Below are 20,554 nucleotides of genomic sequence, written 5' to 3' on the forward strand. Positions count from 1 at the left end.
CTTACCTTTGCCTTCCTAGGAAGATCAACTTTCTTACCAGTAAGGTTCACAGATGCATCCAGAGAACAGGATACAGCGCTGGGGTTGGGTTCCCATTAATTCCTATGAAAATTGCCAGTGGTGCATGAAGCAAAAGAACGTTAATATCCACATATAAAATTACCTTGACCTTCAGCGTCCATGGGCCGTTAGAGGAGGTGCACCAGAGACTTCAGCTGGACGAGCAGCTAACTCCTGGTTTAGTGCTTCTGTAACTTGAATGGGGATAAAATTATTTTATTGTGGGCTCCTTTGGACTTTTAAAATGTTATCAGATAGAATGAATCAAATCCTGAGAGTGAACTGAGTCATTTTGCAGGTGGTGTGATGTTAAAAAACATTCATCCACTGATTTTCAGATGTCTGTTTCACAATGTAAGTCTATGGAAAAAAGTATTTTGGGGAAGAAGTTGTAATTCACAGTTTGGTCACTTGGTTAGATTGGGGTCTTTGTTTGGTTAGATTTAGGAAAAGAATCATGGTTGGGCAACACATTACGTAACAACGTGACCTGAAGTATGTAACATGACCATGGGTATGTATGTAACTTGAAATAACTCAATGTAATGTTGACTTTCTAGTGTCACACGGGACATGAACAGTGGTCTCAAGGTCCAGCTTTTGTTTTACTTATCTATCCACCCCAACTCACTCCCTATGTGGACTTTGTTGCTCTTTATACTGTGTGACCTGACTTCCTGCTTTGCTCAAGTCAGTATTACTACAGTCACTAGAGGTCGCTGTCTACACTAAATGTAAGTATTCGTTGTAAGAAGCTGCTTGTACAAATGACCTACGGGGTTGTTTTTAAGGGGAGGACTGTCTTGTATTCTCAGGTTTATTTTGGCAGCTATGTGTTGCTCTACAGTATGAGGTCGTCCCATTCATAGTCCATCTTGCCTTGTCACAAAGTAACTGTACTACACTTAAAACCAAATGTAGATGAAGAAATCCTTCATAACCTTTACAGATTGCCTGTCTAAAGAAGCAGTATATTGGCTCCAGTAAACTGCTACTTTTATCATTTCCCCCTCCATTTTACTGTAATGTTTCTGTTTACTGGTTTTGAAGTCGAGACCGCCTCGGGGTTGTAGTAGAACATTCTGTTCTCCTCGTCCAGAGAATCACACAAAGGCTGCTTTTAATGTGTCTGTGTGTGTGTCTTAGCTTATTTCACAGGCACACCAGGTACTCCGTTTAACTGCCTTTCAAATATTAATTTTAATAAAAGTGCTGGTGAATGAACAGATGTGTTTTTCCGCAGGTTCTCTCTGGTGCCAGGGCTGCACCCTGACTGGATGCTCATGTTGTTCTTTGCTCACACTCATCTGACTGTGACTGTGACTCTGGGCCTGCTGCTCGTTCCAAAGGTAACACTCCATACCTGCAGTTCATGAACCATGTCGGGTATTAGTTCCCTGGGCTGTCAGTCAGCGGCCGGAAGTCACTGAGAAGATTTACTCAAGAGTTGCACTGATTTACTTTTACTTTACTAAAGTATATCCAATTTATCTTGACCCTTAGGCTGAAAACCACTGGGCAAAACTACCTAACTGTACAAAAGTACAGGCTCTATCTCAACCAGCTGCATCAGTTAAATGCTACTTAAACATGAATGCATCAGTATTAACTACCTAATAGTGTAATACACAATAATATATCAGGCATAAGGGACATTTTACTGCTTACTTTAATTTTAAGTATATTTTGTTGATAATGCTTATGTACTTTCACTCAAGTAAGATTTTAAATGTAGTACGTTTACTTGTAGTGGAGTATTTTTACATTGTTCTAATGGTACTAAAGTAAAGGATCTGAATTACACTTAAATAACAGGCAAATTCTAGTGCTCTACCACCAAAGTTGTCTGGTTTCTATGGAACTCATGTGTGCCTAAACTCTAAGTGTGCAATAAAACATTTTATTGCAATCGCATTAAATTTATTTTGTAGCTGTCGTTGCATAGACCACAGTTCAAGACCAGTAAATGGCAAACTGATTGTCTTTTAGCGAGTGATTGCTTTGTTTCCAGCAGATTTTTAGCCACCAAATATGGTTGTTTTTTTTAACGACCTGTCGCTGTTTTTCCACGGAGGATAGTGCCATGAAAAGCATTTGTATTAACTGAGACATTGATGCATTTCCTGCCAGGATAGTGCCACAAAAAGCAATTGTTTTTTACTAAAACTCTGCCATGTATCCTGTTGGTATGGTGCCATGAAAACTGGTAGTTTTGAACAAGACATCGCTGCTTTTCCGCTGCTGTGTTGTGTTCCTGCCTGGATAGTGCCTCAAACAGCAGCAAGCTTTTACTGACACATTGCCACGTTTCCTGCCGGGATAGTGCCATTAAAAGCGGTTGTGTTTACCGAGACATTGCTGCGTTTTCTGCCAGGATAGTGCCATGAAATGCGATTGTTTTTTACTGAGACATTACTGTATTTCGAGCTGGTATAGTGCCACGGATATTGGGTGTTTTTTTGCCACCAAAAGTGGATATTTTAAGTCAAAACATGATCTTTTCCTAACCATAACCAAACGTAAAGTTTCAGCGTATTCACTGCACAATAACATATAAAGGAAACATATCTGTGGTTTGCAGAGACTTACAATGCCAACATTTACTCTGGCGAATGAGCTTCATGGAGGTTACCTTGAATACAGAGAGACTTTCATAATGGCCACTGCTGTACTGTAGCCTGTGCAGAGAGAGGTCCATTAATCATCTTAAGTTCATTTGATATTAGCGATGTAGAACACACACAGATGCACACAGGCACATTTGCTACCATTACCTTAAACTCGTTCAAACTGGGTTAGTGGTTACTGTAATTTAGCTAAGCGCTCCCGCGGGTATCTTTATGTGCAATCTCTCAAGTCTGATGGAAAACATTTAATTCTCCTGCTGTGAGAGAAATGCAATACACCATCAGCGCTCTCCGTTCCTTCATTCTTTCTTAATTAGGCACCTCAGAAGTGCGAGACAGTCGAGTACACTGGGATAATTAAGCACAATGGGAGGATGTTAATCTCACACAGCGTCTGTTCCTGAATCTGGGCTAAATATTTGCTTTCTCTGTGTTCTCACATTTGTTATTTAAGCAAAGCTAAATAATACGGCCATGAAAAGTCAAAATCACTTCTCAGTTTAATGTGTTATTGTATTAATACAACCTCAACTCACCTTTTGTTTCTCTCCAAGGAGGAGATTAATGTTGGCGAAAACTGAGCTGCATAAATTTAAATTTGTTTTACACAGTTTGGGTAACAGTCGAAACAATCGCAAGAAACATTTATGTGAGAATAGCATACAGTACAGGCCAAAAGTTTGGACACACCTTCTCATTCAATGCGTTTTCTTTATTTTCATGACTATTTACATTGTAGATTCTCACTGAAGGCATCAAAACTATGAATGAACACATGTGGAGTTATGTACTTAACAAAAAAAGGTGAAATAACTGAAAACATGTTTTATATTCTAGTTTCTTCAAAATAGCCACCCTTTGCTCTGATTACTGCTTTGCACACTCTTGGCATTCTCTCCATGAGCTTCAAGAGGTAGTCACCTGAAATGGTTTTCCAACAGTCTTGAAGGAGTTCCCAGAGGTGTTTAGCACTTGTTGGCCCCTTTGCCTTCACTCTGCGGTCCAGCTCACCCCAAACCATCTCGATTGGGTTCAGGTCCGGTGACTGTGGAGGCCAGGTCATCTGCCGCAGCACTCCATCACTCTCCTTCTTGGTCAAATAGCCCTTACACAGCCTGGAGGTGTGTTTGGGGTCATTGTCCTGTTGAAAAATAAATGATCGTCCAACTAAACGCAAACCGGATGGGATGGCATGTCGCTGCAGGATGCTGTGGTAGCCATGCTGGTTCAGTGTGCCTTCAATTTTGAATAAATCCCCAACAGTGTCACCAGCAAAACTCCCCCACACCATCACACCTCCTCCTCCATGCTTCACAGTGGGAACCAGGCATGTGGAATCCATCCGTTCACCTTTTCTGCGTCTCACAAAGACACGGCGGCTGGAACCAAAGATCTCAAATTTGGACTCATCAGACCAAAGCACAGATTTCCACTGGTCTAATGTCCATTCCTTGTGTTTCTTGGCCCAAACAAATCTCTTCTGCTTGTTGCCTCTCCTTAGCAGTGGTTTCCTAGCAGTTATTTGACCATGAAGGCCTGATTGGCGCAGTCTCCTCTTAACAGTTGTTCTAGAGATGGGTCTGCTGCTAGAACTCTGTGTGGCATTCATCTGGTCTCTGATCTGAGCTGCTGTTAACTTGCGATTTCTGAGGCTGGTGACTCGGATGAACTTATCCTCAGAAGCAGAGGTGACTCTTGGTCTTCCTTTCCTGGGTCGGTCCTCATGTGTGCCAGTTTCCTTGTAGCGCTTGATGGTTTTTGCGACTCCACTTGGGGACACATTTAAAGTTTTTGCAATTTTCCGGACTGACTGACCTTCATTTCTTAAAGTAATGATGGCCACTCGTTTTTCTTTAGTTAGCTGATTGGTTCTTGCCATAATATGAATTTTAACAGTTGTCCAATAGGGCTGTCGGCTGTGTATTAACCTGACTTCTGCACAACACAACTGATGGTCCCAACCCCATTGATAAAGCAAGAAATTCCACTAATTAACCCTGATAAGGCACACCTGTGAAGTGGAAACCATTTCAGGTGACTACCTCTTGAAGCTCATGGAGAGAATGCCAAGAGTGTGCAAAGCAGTAATCAGAGCAAAGGGTGGCTATTTTGAAGAAACTAGAATATAAAACATGTTTTCAGTTATTTCACCTTTTTTTGTTAAGTACATAACTCCACATGTGTTCATTCATAGTTTTGATGCCTTCAGTGAGAATCTACAATGTAAATAGTCATGAAAATAAAGAAAACGCATTGAATGAGAAGGTGTGTCCAAACTTTTGGCCTGTACTGTATATTTGAATGTATTAACTCAGCTTTTACCAGTGATTTCAGATCCTTTAAGGAAGAGATGAAAACATTATACCTGTTTATACTGCTGGGTTTGACCTTGTTTGCTCCAACAGTCAACAGATGGTGAATGAAGGACACTTGACATTGGAATTAAACATGCATTAGGTGGTAATTATTCAATGCAGCAATCAATAATATAGAAAAATATAAATCTCCTAGACTGTCCGTGTTCTGCAAATGATTTTTTTCTGGCAGTCATTTTTTTAAGTTTAAAAACTCTTATCATGGTCAGGAAAATAACTTTTTCACTACTTAAGATATATATTAGTAAATATTTTGCTGCAGGAAAAGGTTTTTGACCTCCAGCCCACCTCCAGTGACCCCTTTAGCCAACATATTTATTCTGTCATATAATAAATCTAATCACAGGCGTCCTATTGGCCATAGTAATACTGTTTGAGAAACTACATTTCCAATTTTAAATCTTTTTCTCACCCTTCCAGCAGGCGCGGTGATGCCATTCTGTAACCTTTGCTCTCCATCTGTCTTAGTTCCTGTCCAAAGGGACTCAGGCCAGGGATGACATTGCCACCGAGGCCTATGAGGAGGAGCTGGACATGGGGAGGTCTGGCTCTTACCTCAACAGCAGCATTACCTCCGCCTGGAGCGAGCACAGCTTGGACCCTGAGGACATACGGGTAAAGTAGCATTTAGAATCACGGCAAGTAGGTTCAGGTTATTCAAATGCTGCAGCACATTTACAGTTTCTGTCCTCTTTTAGGATGAGTTGAAAAAGCTGTACGCCCAGCTGGAAGTCTACAAACGCAAGAAGATGCTCGCCAACAACCCTCACCTCCAAAAGAAGCGCAACTCCAAGAAAGGTCTGGGACGCTCTCTGATGAAACGGATAACAGAGATCCCAGAGACCATGCACATACACCGGCAGTGCAGCCGTGAGGACGGCAGCGAACACGGCAGCAACCGCAGCACCTTGAGGAGAAACCCTTTTGAACCGATCCACCACGGTAAAATCGTGATCCTACTTACTTAATCTGGGTCGGGAGGGGCTGGAGCCTATGTTATCCTATGTACACCTTGGAAAGATTGGCAGACTATCACAGGGTTGACACACAGAGACAGACAATCATTCATGCTCACAATCACACCAATGTGCAATCAAGAGACACCTGACATCTTTTCTTGCACCACTTCTCCATCTTCTGTTCCTTATTTTAATAGTATGTCATCTTGTGCACAACAGGTTTGACAAAGTGACTGCACTCCGCAATGCATCTAGTGCAACTTCCATCACTTTCCATTTCTCAACTGCAGTCCCCCTTTTTTTCTCTCTTTCCCTCTTAATTCAATCCATAAAAATGCCTGCCATTTACACACAAGAACTTACACTTTCAGAAAAAAAGCACGGGTAAATTGGCGAGAATCTGACCCAATTCAAGCCCCGGGGAATAATGAAAAATTACAGCCCAGTCGGGCTCGGGCAGAGAATCAGAACTCTAGTTGGGTGCAATCCAATCGCCACAATAAATGTTGGCATTGTACATTTCTGCAAACCCCTGATACATTACAGTTGTGCATTATTATGCAGTAAATATGTTGAAACTTAAAATTTCAACAACACTGTGGTTCACGTAGTTATTTTTAGGCACAAAAACCACTTGTTTATAGTTAGGAAAAGGTCCTGTTTGGCCTTAAAATACCTGTACAAACTGGTGAGTTACAAAAAAAACAGCGTGTAGTGTAAACGCTGCACAATGCTGTTGGAAATCAGAAACGTCAGATAGGTCCGACTATTGGTGTTTAACTATATATCTTTAAACTTTAGTCATGGCTAAAAAATGAAAACAGAAATAGTCAAGTTTGCCAATTTCACATATCTCAGCAATTCAAAACCCTTGCTAATTGTCTACCTGAAAGTGATTGCTGTTGTTAGCTTGACGTCATGGTGATCCGGTCTACAGCCACCTGTAGTCGTTGGTTTTGAACACTAACATTCTGATTATTTTGCAGGTTTGTTAACCATGGTACACATAGTGTTGTTTATCTTGTTAGCATGCTCACATTTGCTAATTAGCACTAAACGCAAAGTACATCTAAAGCTGGTGGAAATGGTTTTGCAGATATTTGGCCATAAAGCAAAATACTGAACACTTGAAGCTTAGTAACTATAAATGTCAGCCCAAAATTTTATGACAGTCCATCCAATAGTTGTTGAGATATTTCAGTCTGAACCGAAGTGCCAGAATGACTGATGGGCTGAAATTGCCATCCTCAGAGTCACACAGCTAATGTGTCTAAAAGTGAATAAACTTGTAAATTATATGTAATTATAATATGACAGGAAAATAAGTTGCATCAGTTAAAGTATTACACTTTGATGTTATCTTGTTGCTTTAATCTTTCTTCAGGCAAACCTCGGGATGATTCCCTGAAGAACAAAGTCATGGGCTTGAAGAAGTCTCTCAGCTATGACCACGTTTGTGACCAGGATGAGGAGACCAAGAGCCAAACTGGCTCGACTGCAGGAGACAAAACAACTCCTGTTGGCAGTGGAGGGGAAGGATCTCTTCTGGGTTCCCTGATTGGCCGGAAGCATACTAAGAAGCAGCTGGAGCCAGCTGCGACCCCACCGAGACTTGAACCAGCTGAATCCACCGAGTCTGTCCCGCTGTTCTGGAAATCAGCCAGCGCTCACAATTTAACGCACGAGAAGAAACCCGTCCACCTGCGGACCTCCATCATGCAGAAGTCTCTGAGTGTGATTGCGAGTGCCAAGGAGAAGATGCCAGGGCTGACCAACAAGACGCAGAGCGTGGAGGACGCCAGTAAGAAGGGTGTGAAGGGACAGGAGGAGAGGATGCTGTCTGAGGTGGATGAGACGCCTGAGCATTACCCCAAGATGATCATCAGCCAGTCAGTTGAGTACTCAAAGACACCCATGAAGATGGGGATCATGAAACAACAGGTACGCTTTTACATATTTACATTTCAAATGATGAATGCATTAACACATTCATTATCTTCAGTAGTTTGATCAGTTAGTCCAGACTAGGGGTGGGCGATACATTGATTATACTTAATATATCACAGCTTATTCCATGTTGGATGTATAAAGTAAAGTATCAACTGTCATTTCTTTTGAGCCACCAGCATGAGACACGCTTTGATCTTTATGGATCTCTCCCTCTCACAGACACAAAGAAAAAAAGACTCACAAACATGAAACATCACACGCACTCCACCACCTATCCAGACCACCCTCTCCTAGGGGATAGTGTGTGAGCAGGCAAGGCCTGTGTTATGTACCTGCAGGGCTCCAGACTGTGACAATCACATTTTGTAACCATGGAGCACCAGTGCAACTTGCAAATATTATTAATTGATGTCTAAACTAGAGAGCCATTAGTTTGTTTTCTGCTCACAAAAATAAATTCTCATGTTTCACAGTGCTGCTGTAAAGATTTAACTCTCCACTAACAATTTAGTCACATTTTGCAACCATGGAGCACCAGTGCAACTTGCAAATATTATTAATATCTGAAGTTGAGAGCTGTTAGTTTGTATTCTGCTCACAGTGAAAAAATTCTAATGTTTAATGGATCTTTTAATGGACATTTAATGCCCCAAGGATGGAGGAAATAGTCACATAACATGGCCAGCTTACTTAGTGTAAAACTCCATCATATAGGCCAGCAGTCCAAAAATGTATCCAAGGCAGTAGTTAAAAAGTCTTTTTTGATTCATGGATAAACCAACACGTTTGAACTACAAAGTCTTCATTAGGGTATAAAATGCACTGGGTACAGGTGAGCAATATAAAAATTAAATCAGAGATCAAGTAACACAGGTAACATGATACATTGGTATAACCCATGTGAAAACAAAACACTTGAAAGAAATAAAAATTAGGTAAATATTACTATGAGTGACTGACACATCCAGTAACAAAAAAGAGGGTTAATCCTAAATAAAAAGAAAGAAAACATCAGTGAAATAAAATAAGAATTAATATATTCTGTGACAAACCTGGGCATTAAGGGTCCAAAAGTGAAAAATATGCAATATAATTTAAGGGAAATATGACAAAAAAGACTGGAAAAAATACATATATATAATAGTGTGGGCAGACGACCACCTAACAACACACATAAAGTTTGAATATCCACAAAGAGTTTAACACATGTGACTAGTATAAGGACATGACAGTAGGAATAAAGTTTAGCCTAAAACTCAAAGGCAGAAAAACTTTATGGGCTCACAGGGGATCATCCTTCATGACGTACTTACAAAGACATGTCAACACTTAAAAGAGGGCGTATAAAAATACTTATAAATGTTCACCCTCATTAAAGGTAGTTCAAAAGCATCACAACAAGAATATCAGATACTGAGAGGAAGGTGTGATAATAATAGCTTCTTACATAAAAGTACTTTGTATAACTCTTTATAACAGTTATTTATCTTTATTTTAACAGTAGCTTACTTACTTTGCAGTACTTTAACTTTATTATAGCACTTCTTTGTTTAACTTTATCGTAACACTACTTTATTTAACTTTATTTTAACACTATTTAACTTTGTTGTAGCACTACTTTATTTAACAAAATTATAACAATACTGTGTGTAACTTTATTCTTACACTATTTCTTAACTTTAACGTAACAATACTTTACCATTATTGGAACACTATTTGATTTGAACTTTTGTAGCACTACTTTTTAACAGTACTTTGTTTAATTTTATTGTAACAGTACTTTAACTTTATCATAATAGTACTTTGTGTAACTTTATTATAACACTTCTTTAGTTAACTTAATTATAATTCCATTTAACTTTATTTTAACAGGACTTTATTTAATTTTATTGTCGTAGTACTTTATTTAACTTTATTTTAATGTTACTTTATTTCAATTTACTGTACTATAACAGTACTTTAACTTCATTATAAAAGTACCATTTTAACCTTATTATAACTTTTATATTTATAAACTTTATTGTAGCAGTACTTTCTTTAATGTTCTTGTAATTTATATTATGTAGTTTATTTAGTAGTGATGGTTGTACTTCAGAATTATGGCTTTCTTCTCCAGTGTGAGCTTACATTTGAAATACTAGTTCTTAATTAAAATCTTAACTAAAGCTCCAGTTAATAGCTTTTTCTGGAACTGTTACAGTTCCATCTCAGTGGATGGAGACTCTCATACACAGAGTAAAACATCTTATTAGTCAGGACGAGGATGAGAGATTGAAGTTAGTAAAGACAAGGGGTGTATAATGATCCTGCCCAGATTTTAGACTAGAGCTGATGGTGATAAATTAAAAGGGACTCCCATAAGCATCCCATTAAGACTTCCTCGTGTGCCTGAGCTGTCGGAACGTCTCACCTTCGAGTTTTTGGCCCGGCTGATTTTTTTGGTCACTGGACAACAGCGAAACAAGCTGTAAATACTGTCATTAATGCAATGCAGGAACAGAATCTTGATTTATACTTGATCAGTGCTGCCTAGTTTGACAGTTTGACCACAGTTCACATGATTGACAGCTGCGTTTGAGACTCTTCAGGTCTGATTGGTTGTTTGCGTAATTCTTGTGGAAGCCATTAGGCACACTGTGAGGAAGCAGAGGAGCATGTTTTTCTTTTACACATTATCTGCCTCATGTACAACTGTCAGGATATAGTGACAGTCATACAAACTTACTCTTTGTCATATTTGCTTAAAAAGCTGCCGACTGTAGCTTTAACACAGCAGTTGACTTGCTGGCCTCATATTTTGTTGTTTGATTTTACAGGTGAGTGGCAGTCAGCCGTCCATTTGCTCCGAGACTGGCAGGAACCTTTACGACGTGTCTGAGGTTTGTCCCTGGGAGATGGAAGAACCTCAGACTCCCTCTGAAGCAAAGACCCAGAAACATGTTTCAATTGCTCCTGGAGAAACCACCACAGGCCGGAGAGGCAGCAGCAGCTCTGGAATCAGCAAAGGCAGCCGGTCCCAGCAGAGGCAGAAAGCAGGGCAGTCCCCTTCCAACAGACGCCGCTCCAAAGACAAAGGAGGAGAAAGAGAAGACGCCAGGGAGACACGGAAATCTCGGCCACCCAGGTCACCCCTCCCTCTCAAGCCTGACGTCTGTCCCTGGGAGTTTGATGAGCAGCCCATGCTGGGAGGAGATTCAGATTCCATCTCCCCAGACAGGATCAGGCGTAAGAAAAGTGTCACGCCCACTGATGGAAAACCCAAGGGGCTCCACTCAGACCACTCCAAGTCCACGGGCAGCCTTTTGCAGCCTCCCTCCCTGATGGTGGAGATCTGCCCGTGGGATTACAACAGCCCACCTTCGCCTAAGCAGGAGAAGTCGTGCAACAGCCCCACCACACACAAGAAGAAACGGAAAGGCTCCTGCTCGTCCAACCACAAAGCTGAGAAGGAGAAAGCGAGGGAGAAAAGCAAAGAGAGGCGGAGCTCTTCCAGCAAGCCGGCGTCAGAGAGGAGACGCGTCAGCCAGTCTTCGGAGTGCAGCGGGCCGGTTTCTGAGCGGCGAAGGAGCTCCACCAGAGACCCAGAGGTGATGGAGACAAGGAGGGCGGAGGTTTTCTCCCGGGAGATGGAGCCCTCACACACCAGCTTTGCTCAGACTAAAAAATCACCAGAGAAGAAGAAAGAGAGCTCTTTGAGTACTAGTTACAAACCTGCAGTCATCAGCGGGGCGAAGGTGGCTGACGTTTGCCCCTGGGACTTTCAGGAGCAAGACTCTGGGGGGAGGGCGTGATGACTGGTGTGAGGATTGTACTCCTTTTGTATTCACAGACTGACAGCACAGAGGACGACTGAACGATAACGATGTAACACTGCGTTTGATAAGAGTGTTTTTCTCAAGGTGACAAAAGATTTTGCAAAGAGAACATTTATCCTGCTGTCCACTGATGCAATCCAAACTATTTGCTAAATAGAAAACATCTTGTTGTTACATTGCAGTGAATGCAACCTTGAAGTCACTCTAGAGGAGTTTTTAGTCTGCACTTTTGCTTGCACATTTGTCAGACTTACATTGTACGTATGTTTTATCACGTTGAATACATCAAGGTAATTTAAAAAATGAATCATACCTGTATTTACCAGCAGATCAGACAATCATTTGTCACAAACACAGTAAGGCTTCGAGGAGAGTTGAGTCAGTTTCTGGTTTTGCCAGTTTGGTCTGGTGTATGAGTTTAAACTGGTTTGATTTCGTGTGAGCTGAACCGGCATTTGTCATAATGAGACGTTCCGGTGTATTAAAACGTAATTTCACAGCAGCTTTTTCGAACAAATTGCATTGAATGTTCAATGTTCAAAGCTGGTTTTATGCAATGACATTGCAGGGGCAAGTGAAAATTGCAAAAATAGTTGTGATGCTGTCTGGGATTCGGAGCATGTTATTCAGAGCATTCAGTGTTTCCCACAGAATTAGAATCTAAAATGCAGAATTCACTCAGTATGTTTACATACAGCTTGAGAAAATCGAATTATTGGCTTAGTCCGACTGAGATCGTACTTTTAAATGCATGTAAACAGCTTAAGGTCCTGACACACCAAGCCGACGGTCGGCCATCGACCAAAGTCGGGTCGTCAGTGAGCGCCTGTCACCCTAGTTTTTGCAGTGTGTCCCGCATCGTCGGCTTTTCAGCCGATGGAGCATGTTGAACCGGCGGCGGAGCTTGTCGGTGAGAGAGATCACTCTAATTTGCTGTTCAGGTTTTATTTCCTCGCCCCTGTAGTGAGTGAATCTGCCTGTAGTGAAACCGGGGCTAACTGGTGCTTCCTCCACAGGCTCAACTTCACCCGCTGCTTCTTCCCACTTTAACCTGAATAACAAACTGGAGCTAGCTGGGAGCGGCTAGTGGAGGGAAGCACAGCCAGTTAGCCTCCGCTAGTCTCTGAGCTAGCCCCTGCTCTCTATTTGGATCCAACTGGAACACCGAACCCTGGTTTGTTATTCAGGTTAAGGGGGGAAGAAGCAGCGGGTTTATCAGGCAGCTGAGTGAAGTGGAGCCTGTGGAGGAAACACCGGGACCGTCTGGATGTAATAGAGGTGCTGCGGTGCTGGGCTGCACAGATAGGAAACCCCTCGGCTGACAGGATGTACCACTCTCTCACGCAGGCGCAGAACGTACATGTTACTTGGCCGTCGGATGTAGTCCGTGTAGTGTGTTCAAATGCAACTGACACAGGGCGACATGAGGCGATGTGAGGTTTTCGTCACCGCTAGTTCTTTGATGTCGGTTTGGTGTGTTCGCACCTTAAGTGTGACTGAAATTGGAATATCCGTAGCTTGACTAACACCTAGATAATTTGATCGAAAATGGAACTATTGCTGCATGTATCCACTTAGTCCGACTGGAGTCGGACTCTGCGTTCTGTTCATGCACCACTTTTTCTTTCGCGGACTTTCACCCAGAAGAAGAAGGAGATGACGTAGCAGCAGTGGATCATATAGCAGCGCAGTAACTCCCGGAAAAACAAACAAACACCATAGCGACCGAGAAGCAGAAGACACACTTCCAGACGGATGAGGAAACTACATTCATTCGCCATCTTCATTCGTCATTAGTTCCCTTTTCAGGTCAACCAGAACTAGTTCAATACGCACTATATAAAAAGGACACAGCGCAGCCTGTCGAGGCGGAGTCAGACGTACTTGGTCAGAAATTCGATTTTCTTTTCTCTTCTGCATGTATACTCAGACAAGATGAGGAGACATGCTATGAGCTTAGCTCGACTACTGTGTGCATGTAAATGTACTGACAGTGACTGGCTGAATTTGCGTTGATTGTTGCGATCTCAACATTTGAGATGAACTTTTGTATGACTTGCCTTGAAAGCACCACAATGGAAGAGGAACTGCTAATTCAGCTAAGTTAAGGAATTGTCTAAATGATAAGTTCTTATTTTACTACAAAAAGCAAAACTGTCTATATTGTAAGTCATGTTCAGTAAATATTACAATACAAAAGGTGCGTTACCCGGTTACTTCGTTACAAACATAGGAAGATAGCAACTCACCCATCTTTTAAGTGGCTATGTCTCCAGTGATCTTGAGTGCACAGCCGATATCCTGTGTTGTTTGTTTACATGACGTAAGTGCATTTTTATCTGATTCTGATCTGATAGCTGTAAGAACGCAGTGTCATTATGTTCAACGCGGAAGTGGCTGCCAAGTCAAGTGCAACACCAGATAAATTCGATATACCGGTCCGGTCCATCGTTCTGGCTTTAAATCAAACCGGTTTGGACATTTTTACACCGGCCCAACCCCGTGCTTTGAGCTTACTGAATATCGATGTGTGTCTTCCCTGTTACGCCGATGGTATTCTACGTTACACAGTAAGCCAGCTGAGACTTACTGCATCAGATGTAGATGATGAAAACAAGCAGGCGGCAGGGAAACAAGACCCAAGGAAAAATGGGATATGAGCTCTGAGAAGCAGGACCAAAGCCCCAGACACAGCTGGGATGCCTTAGCTTGAGGCCAAATGCATAATTCATGGAATGAAAATGATCTGTTTGATTAGTGAAACATGGGGAAAACAAAGGATTGTAGAAATGTTTCATTTCAAAAATGAAAATTATATGTTTCAGTACACACACTCAATATACAGGATGTATTTTTCTTTCTTTTCTTTTTTTTTTTAAAAAAAAAAACAGGCCATTGCATGTGGCAGCCTATCGAGCATCCAAAATGTTCATTGGTTAACTTGTACTCAAATATGACAGTGGAACTTTTAATGTTGTTGCTTCTGGTATTTGTCTCCTTATGTACCACATGATGCTTTTGAAATTATGTGCATTGCTATCAATAATGTACAAACACATTTCAGATGGCTTGCAGTTACAGTTGCGCAGTACTAAAATATCCATGAGGCTCTCCCTTCTGTTGATATTTATTTACCGTTAACTCAACATTCATGCCCTGGAAGTCCCGTCTCAAAGGGGCTGCAGTGTTTCCACATGTCTAAAATAATGTGATGAAATCTTTCAAGGAGCCAAAGCGAGCCTGACGAGGGTGGATGATGTGAATAATGCATTTTTTTTCCGTCACTTAGTCGCCCATTTTACATCTGCTTGAATGCACCTTCTGTCAAATATTTGCACATATTCAATCGCTAAAACCACGACTATGCATGACCAAAGCTTTTCTTTGCCACTTTCTCGCTAACAAACGATGAGTAATTTACCATTTCAACATCATCTCCAACAACAACAGTCTGCCTTCCTGTCCTGTGATCAGCCACCCACCAGTGACACCTAATGAAACGCAGTCACACACGGTAGTCAGTTCAGCTTCATTACGGCTGTGTGTGCATGACAGTGACAATACAGGAGTAATGTTACACTCAGATTCACCAGGAGGCATAAGACATTATTTATCAAATTTTTAAAGGGTAACTTTGGTGTTTTTTAACCTGGACACTATTTTTCCATGATTTTGTGTCTAAGTGACAAATGGAGACAATTTCTGAAACTGGTTCAGTATTGAGGAGACTGCAGCATCACTTTACGTCCACTAAAGGTGTTTGTTTTTGCCACTGACAGGCTCAGATTGTTGTTCTAAGTGTCTGACAACATTATGGAAAGGATCCCTACAGAGATAAACCTTTTTGTTAAAAAGTGAGATCTTTTTGTTTAAGCCAAAACAGCCCCCAAATTGCCATCGTCACACCCACCAGACTCCCTTTAGATAAACAGTAATTGTATTATTGTAAAACACACTTCATTCAAAGTCGACAGAAGCAAACTAAAACTCACAAAAGCCACCCTGATTCATCTTTACACTGTTTAAACAGTCACAACTCTGGTATGGTTGAAATAAACCCTTAATTCACTCAGTTAAGGCTGATTTATAGTTGTACATGGGCTCTACACAGAGCATAAGCCTGTGTTGCTCTGCAATTACACCTCCAAAACACTAGCTGGCAGTTGGGTTTCTGTGCCTCCGTGTTGAGTGTCTGTGAAGTCCAGCAATTCAAATCAAATAAAATCATATGTATCTATAAAGGATGCTTAAAAAACAACCAGAGTTGACCAAAGTGCTCAACAATACAATTAAATAAGTCAAATAACAATAACAATGAAAGGCCTTAGAAAATGTGTTGGTCCTCAGCTTAGATATAAACTTGTCTACAGAGGGGGAGGTTTTCCAAAGCTTTGGGGCGGCTACTGCAAAGTTTGATTGATTCAACAAACACATAAAACTTGGCTTCATAGCAACAATAAAAAACAAAATTACAATAACTCACAAGGTAAACAGCCATGCTGATGTTTTTAGCATAGGCTCATGACATTACATTGCATGAATTAGCCTAGCAGCTAGTGGAGTTGTCTTCTACTCATACGAAGCCAGGAACAACAGCAACATTTAACAAATGTAAAGTTACAAAATTCGTCTCTTCAGAAGGGGTCAGTTGAGGTGGTTCAGGCATCTAATCAGGATGCCTTCTGGGTGCCTCCTGTTAGAGGTGTTGGGGTCCCTCAGGAAGAGCTGGAAAGCATTCTTGGGGACATTTGGGGTGCTTTGCTTGCCCTGCTGCGTGATACAGCCTCTGATAAGCAGATGAAAATGGATATGAAATGCTCTCGTTTATGACTCAAAAAGTTCCCTGACAAATTATTTGTCTTACTTGACATGTTTTCCCCATAAATACAACAGCATTTGCGCAAGTTATTAGCAAAAGCCTAGGACATCTCCCATTTCAGAAATTAGCCTAGCAGTTAGTGGACTTTCCTTTAGGCTAACCATATGAAGACTTTAAATGCTATTTTGTGGGGGTGTTATTGTCTTCACTATTTACGGACGCCCCTGGGTCCAGATTTCTCCGTAGTCATGAGTTCAAGGTCCACATAGTTTAATACATTCGGTGTCATACTTCCATTTGGCCATGTCGTTGTGCTAGTTGCAGTCTGTCAAGTAACTGTCTGTTAGTCATTCACTCTACAGCAGGAAACGGCGCTTCAAAATAAAAGCTCTGTGCCAGAAATTCACTTTACTGAAAAATAAAGTGTATTTTTCACAGACTTGACAGGTTTGTAAGTCACTTGTGGTCCATTCAAAATGGACCTGCGACCCACTTTTGGACCGCAACTCACAAGTTGGGAACCACTGATGTAGTATGTGTCAATGCAGAGCCTGCGCTGTAGGTATGGTGACGATTCAGAGCAGAACTATAAACCGTGCTTTAGATGGGGAGGTATGTACATGCTAACATTACTGTTTATTTAAAAGGAGTCTGGGCTGTTTCTGGTTAAAGAAAAGGATCTTACACTTAATAAAGGGGTCTATCTCTGTAGGGATCCTTTCCATAATGTTATCAGACACTTGAAACAACAATCTGAGCCTGTCAGTGGCAAAAACACTTTTCATGGGCGTATATTGCCGGTGCACAGATGCCCTGAGTGGTTACATTGCAGCCTGTTCAGCAGCGCTCTCTCTCGATACTGGACCAGTTTTTAAAACTGTCCCATCGTCACAGAAGAAACGACAAGACACAAAAAGTCCAGGTTGAAAAATACTGAAGTTTCCCTTTAAAGAGGACTTAGGAGCACATGGGATATATCAAATATAGATGTCAGATGTTGTCATGTATTTATCAGGAACTTTCTGTGTAAAATAATAATTCAGAAAATCTATAAAGGCTTGATGAATAAACATGACCCACCACTCTAACGTTCACATGGTTTTATCTATCAGATGGTTTTAGGCTGTATGAAATGGAATGTTGTAACTTGCCCACTAAATGTATTTTATGCTTGTTATACTGTGAAAGTGTTGCTCCAAACTGTTGTAGCATCCACACGGGAGTATTTATATTGTACATCCATATTGTGTTGCATGTACATACAGTAAATACTCTGTTCTCAATTCTGGATTAAATCTTTCTATAAAACTCCAGTTTGCTTTTAGGACTGCATGTTTATTTAATTCAGTGTTTGATGTTTGTTTGTTTGAAAGTTTTTAAATGCTGACATTTACATGAGGAAATGTAAATAACCAAAACAGAGCCAAAACATGCAATGTTTCGACCAACTTAAAGAAATATTCATGTCTTTTATAATAGAAAGCACCTGATTCTGTGTTCTTTTATCTCTACAACACCTGCTTGTTTCTACCACACTTCCAATTTAGTTAAACATATTTTAAGTCTCTGTAAATTCTGAAGTAGCAGACATTCAGCTGTCTGTACAACACTGCCACCATGTGGAGAATCAGACTCTTCATGTCCACATTAGACAGTGTTGGAAGGTAAGTATATTTACTCACATATTTTATGTGAAGTATTTGTTCTTGTATTTTATGCTACTTTATACTTTGCTCCCTAACATGTCAGAGGGAAATATTGCACTTTAAAACCCAACTACTAGTTTGGCTACTTTTCAGATTTAATAAGTTAAATAAAAACATTAAAGTTGTAAAGGACTTTGACAAATTAAAAAATTAAAGACATTAACAGCATAAATTGATGCAGAAAAGGCAAAAATCAGTGCACAAATAATGACAAGAATGCAGGAAATTACATGTTTTTTGTAGAAAAACCCATGATAGGAATTTAATCCACCAGTTTCCAACCTGGGAGATACAACCCACACTACAGACCTTCAGAGCTTCACCACAAAGGGGGTTGCCGGGCCCTCTGGATTTTAAATGCTGTCGGAAACCTTTTTATTAAAAAGAAAGGAGAAAACTAGATTAAATTCATGTTATTTACAATATGAACTTAAACATTATATTATATTACAGACAGAAAATGTAATATGTAATAAAATGTAATAAAAGTTCCTCAAAACAGGAAAATGTCACAGTCTGCCCTGGTCTCCACCTGAGGTCATGTTTTTTTCCTTTGATTGATTTTTCTATGATTCGTTCATGCTTTGTTTCCTGTTTTATTTTGTTATTCACACCTCCTCTTGTTTCACTTCCTGCCTTTGTGTTTTCCCGCCCTTTTTGATTGTCATCCCCGCCCTGATTAGTTTCACCTGTCCCTCATTAGTCCTGCAGTCAGCTCACCTGTTCTCACTCCTCCAGTGGAGCTTTTTCACAGCAGACATTTTGACTTATTGTAGCAGGAAAATCACAGACGAAACTGGAAACATTAACGAAGGCTCAGCTCCATTACGTGTCCCAGTAAACTATTCCAGTGAGCCAGCGTGGACAATACCAGAGCTTCCTCTGAGTGAAATGTCATTATTATTATTAAATACACCTGCGCTTCTCCTACCATAACAAAATGCCTACAGTGAAAAGGTCTGTTAGTGTTTCTAAAGTTATACCTGCCCAGTTCCTTTGTTCTTGATCAGTTTGTCTTCATTTTTTGGTTTGGAGTTCTGATTTGAGGACTGTAAGTAGTAATGGCCAAATGAAGCCTCATGAAGCATTTTCTTTATTTTCTGAGCCCACTTGATGGTGCTTTTTGTTCAACAAAAGGTTGAAAGCACACTGAATAGCTATTCTTTGAGCCTCTCGCTTTAAACCATGAGTGCCACCTAGTGGGCTCAGAAAATAAAAACAAAATGCTTCATGAGGCTTCATTTGGCCATCACTAACTGTAAACCTTTTGGAAATCAAATTTTAAATTCCTCCAGCTACTTCATTTGTTGTCTGCAAGGTACTCCACACCTGCTACCTGCATAAAGCTCAAAGTGTGGCCCTGGCTTCTAAATTTCCCAGGTCCCAATCTGCTCAAGGATTCTTGTGATGTGCTGGTACCCCAGATGTACCCCTAATCCAAGGTGGGGCCTCCTTGGATCGGACTTGGCTCTGACCTGTTGAGGCATGGAGACAGGATCTCTGGGAGTGTCCTGCGGTGTCTGGCACCAGTGCGTTGGCGACAGATCCATTTAGTCCAGTGGGTTGTGAGGTGGGTTAATGGCACATGCCACAGATGCTCATGCAGATGGGATCTGGGGAATGTGGAGACCAGGTTGACACTTTGAGGTCTTTGTCACATTCCTTGGGTCATTCCTGAGAGATGTTTGCAGTGTGGCATGGTGCATTATTCTGCTGGGAGGGCCACTGCCATTGGGGAGTGTTTATGCCATGAGGGGGGGTACTTGGTCTGCAACAGTGTTTGAGTGGGTGGAACATGTCAGGTGGTATCCACATGAATGCCAGAACCAAAGGGATCTCTACAGAACAATGCATTGGAGCACAATAATCAAAGTTATCCACTTCACCTGTCAGTGGTTTTAATGTTTTGGCTGATCGGTGTAGATACATAACTTTATTGTAGTGTTCTCAGTTCTTAAACAGAAAATGTACCCATATACTCAGAATGTTCCCCTGGGTGCTGTCAGTGTCATCTAGAACATCTTTTTCAATCCATCGTCTGTGGAGCAGCTCCAGACTTTACACTCTGCGACAGTTTTTGGATTTGGGAGAGAGTTGTTCATGTTTACTAATATTTTTGGACTGTCTTAGACCCTTTAACCCATTGAAACCTGGGGCAACGTCACTTTTCTTGTGCTGCCTTCAGACGCTTTTCACAAGCATTTAAACCTTTGAACCTTGAGAAAATGAGTGTTTTCTTTCAA

At 41.0% G+C, this 20,554-nt stretch overlaps 1 protein-coding gene across 1 annotated transcript in view; it reads left to right on the plus strand.

Moving 5' to 3' along the window:
* The window catches only part of gpr158b (G protein-coupled receptor 158b), a 139,801-nt gene extending 127,907 nt beyond the window's left edge, over positions 1-11,894 (plus strand). The window contains exons 9-13 of the mRNA XM_033649587.2: positions 1,304-1,409; positions 5,531-5,677; positions 5,761-6,004; positions 7,406-7,962; positions 10,788-11,894. Of these exons, the coding sequence (XP_033505478.2) occupies positions 1,304-1,409; positions 5,531-5,677; positions 5,761-6,004; positions 7,406-7,962; positions 10,788-11,762 (2,029 nt within the window). The 3' untranslated portion in view covers positions 11,763-11,894. The remainder of the gene's footprint in view (positions 1-1,303; positions 1,410-5,530; positions 5,678-5,760; positions 6,005-7,405; positions 7,963-10,787) is intronic.
* The last annotated feature ends 8,660 nt before the right edge of the window (positions 11,895-20,554 follow it).

The sequence above is a fragment of the Epinephelus lanceolatus genome, chromosome 12 (genome assembly GCF_041903045.1).
Source record: "Epinephelus lanceolatus isolate andai-2023 chromosome 12, ASM4190304v1, whole genome shotgun sequence".
NCBI classification, from domain to species: domain Eukaryota; kingdom Metazoa; phylum Chordata; class Actinopteri; order Perciformes; family Serranidae; genus Epinephelus; species Epinephelus lanceolatus.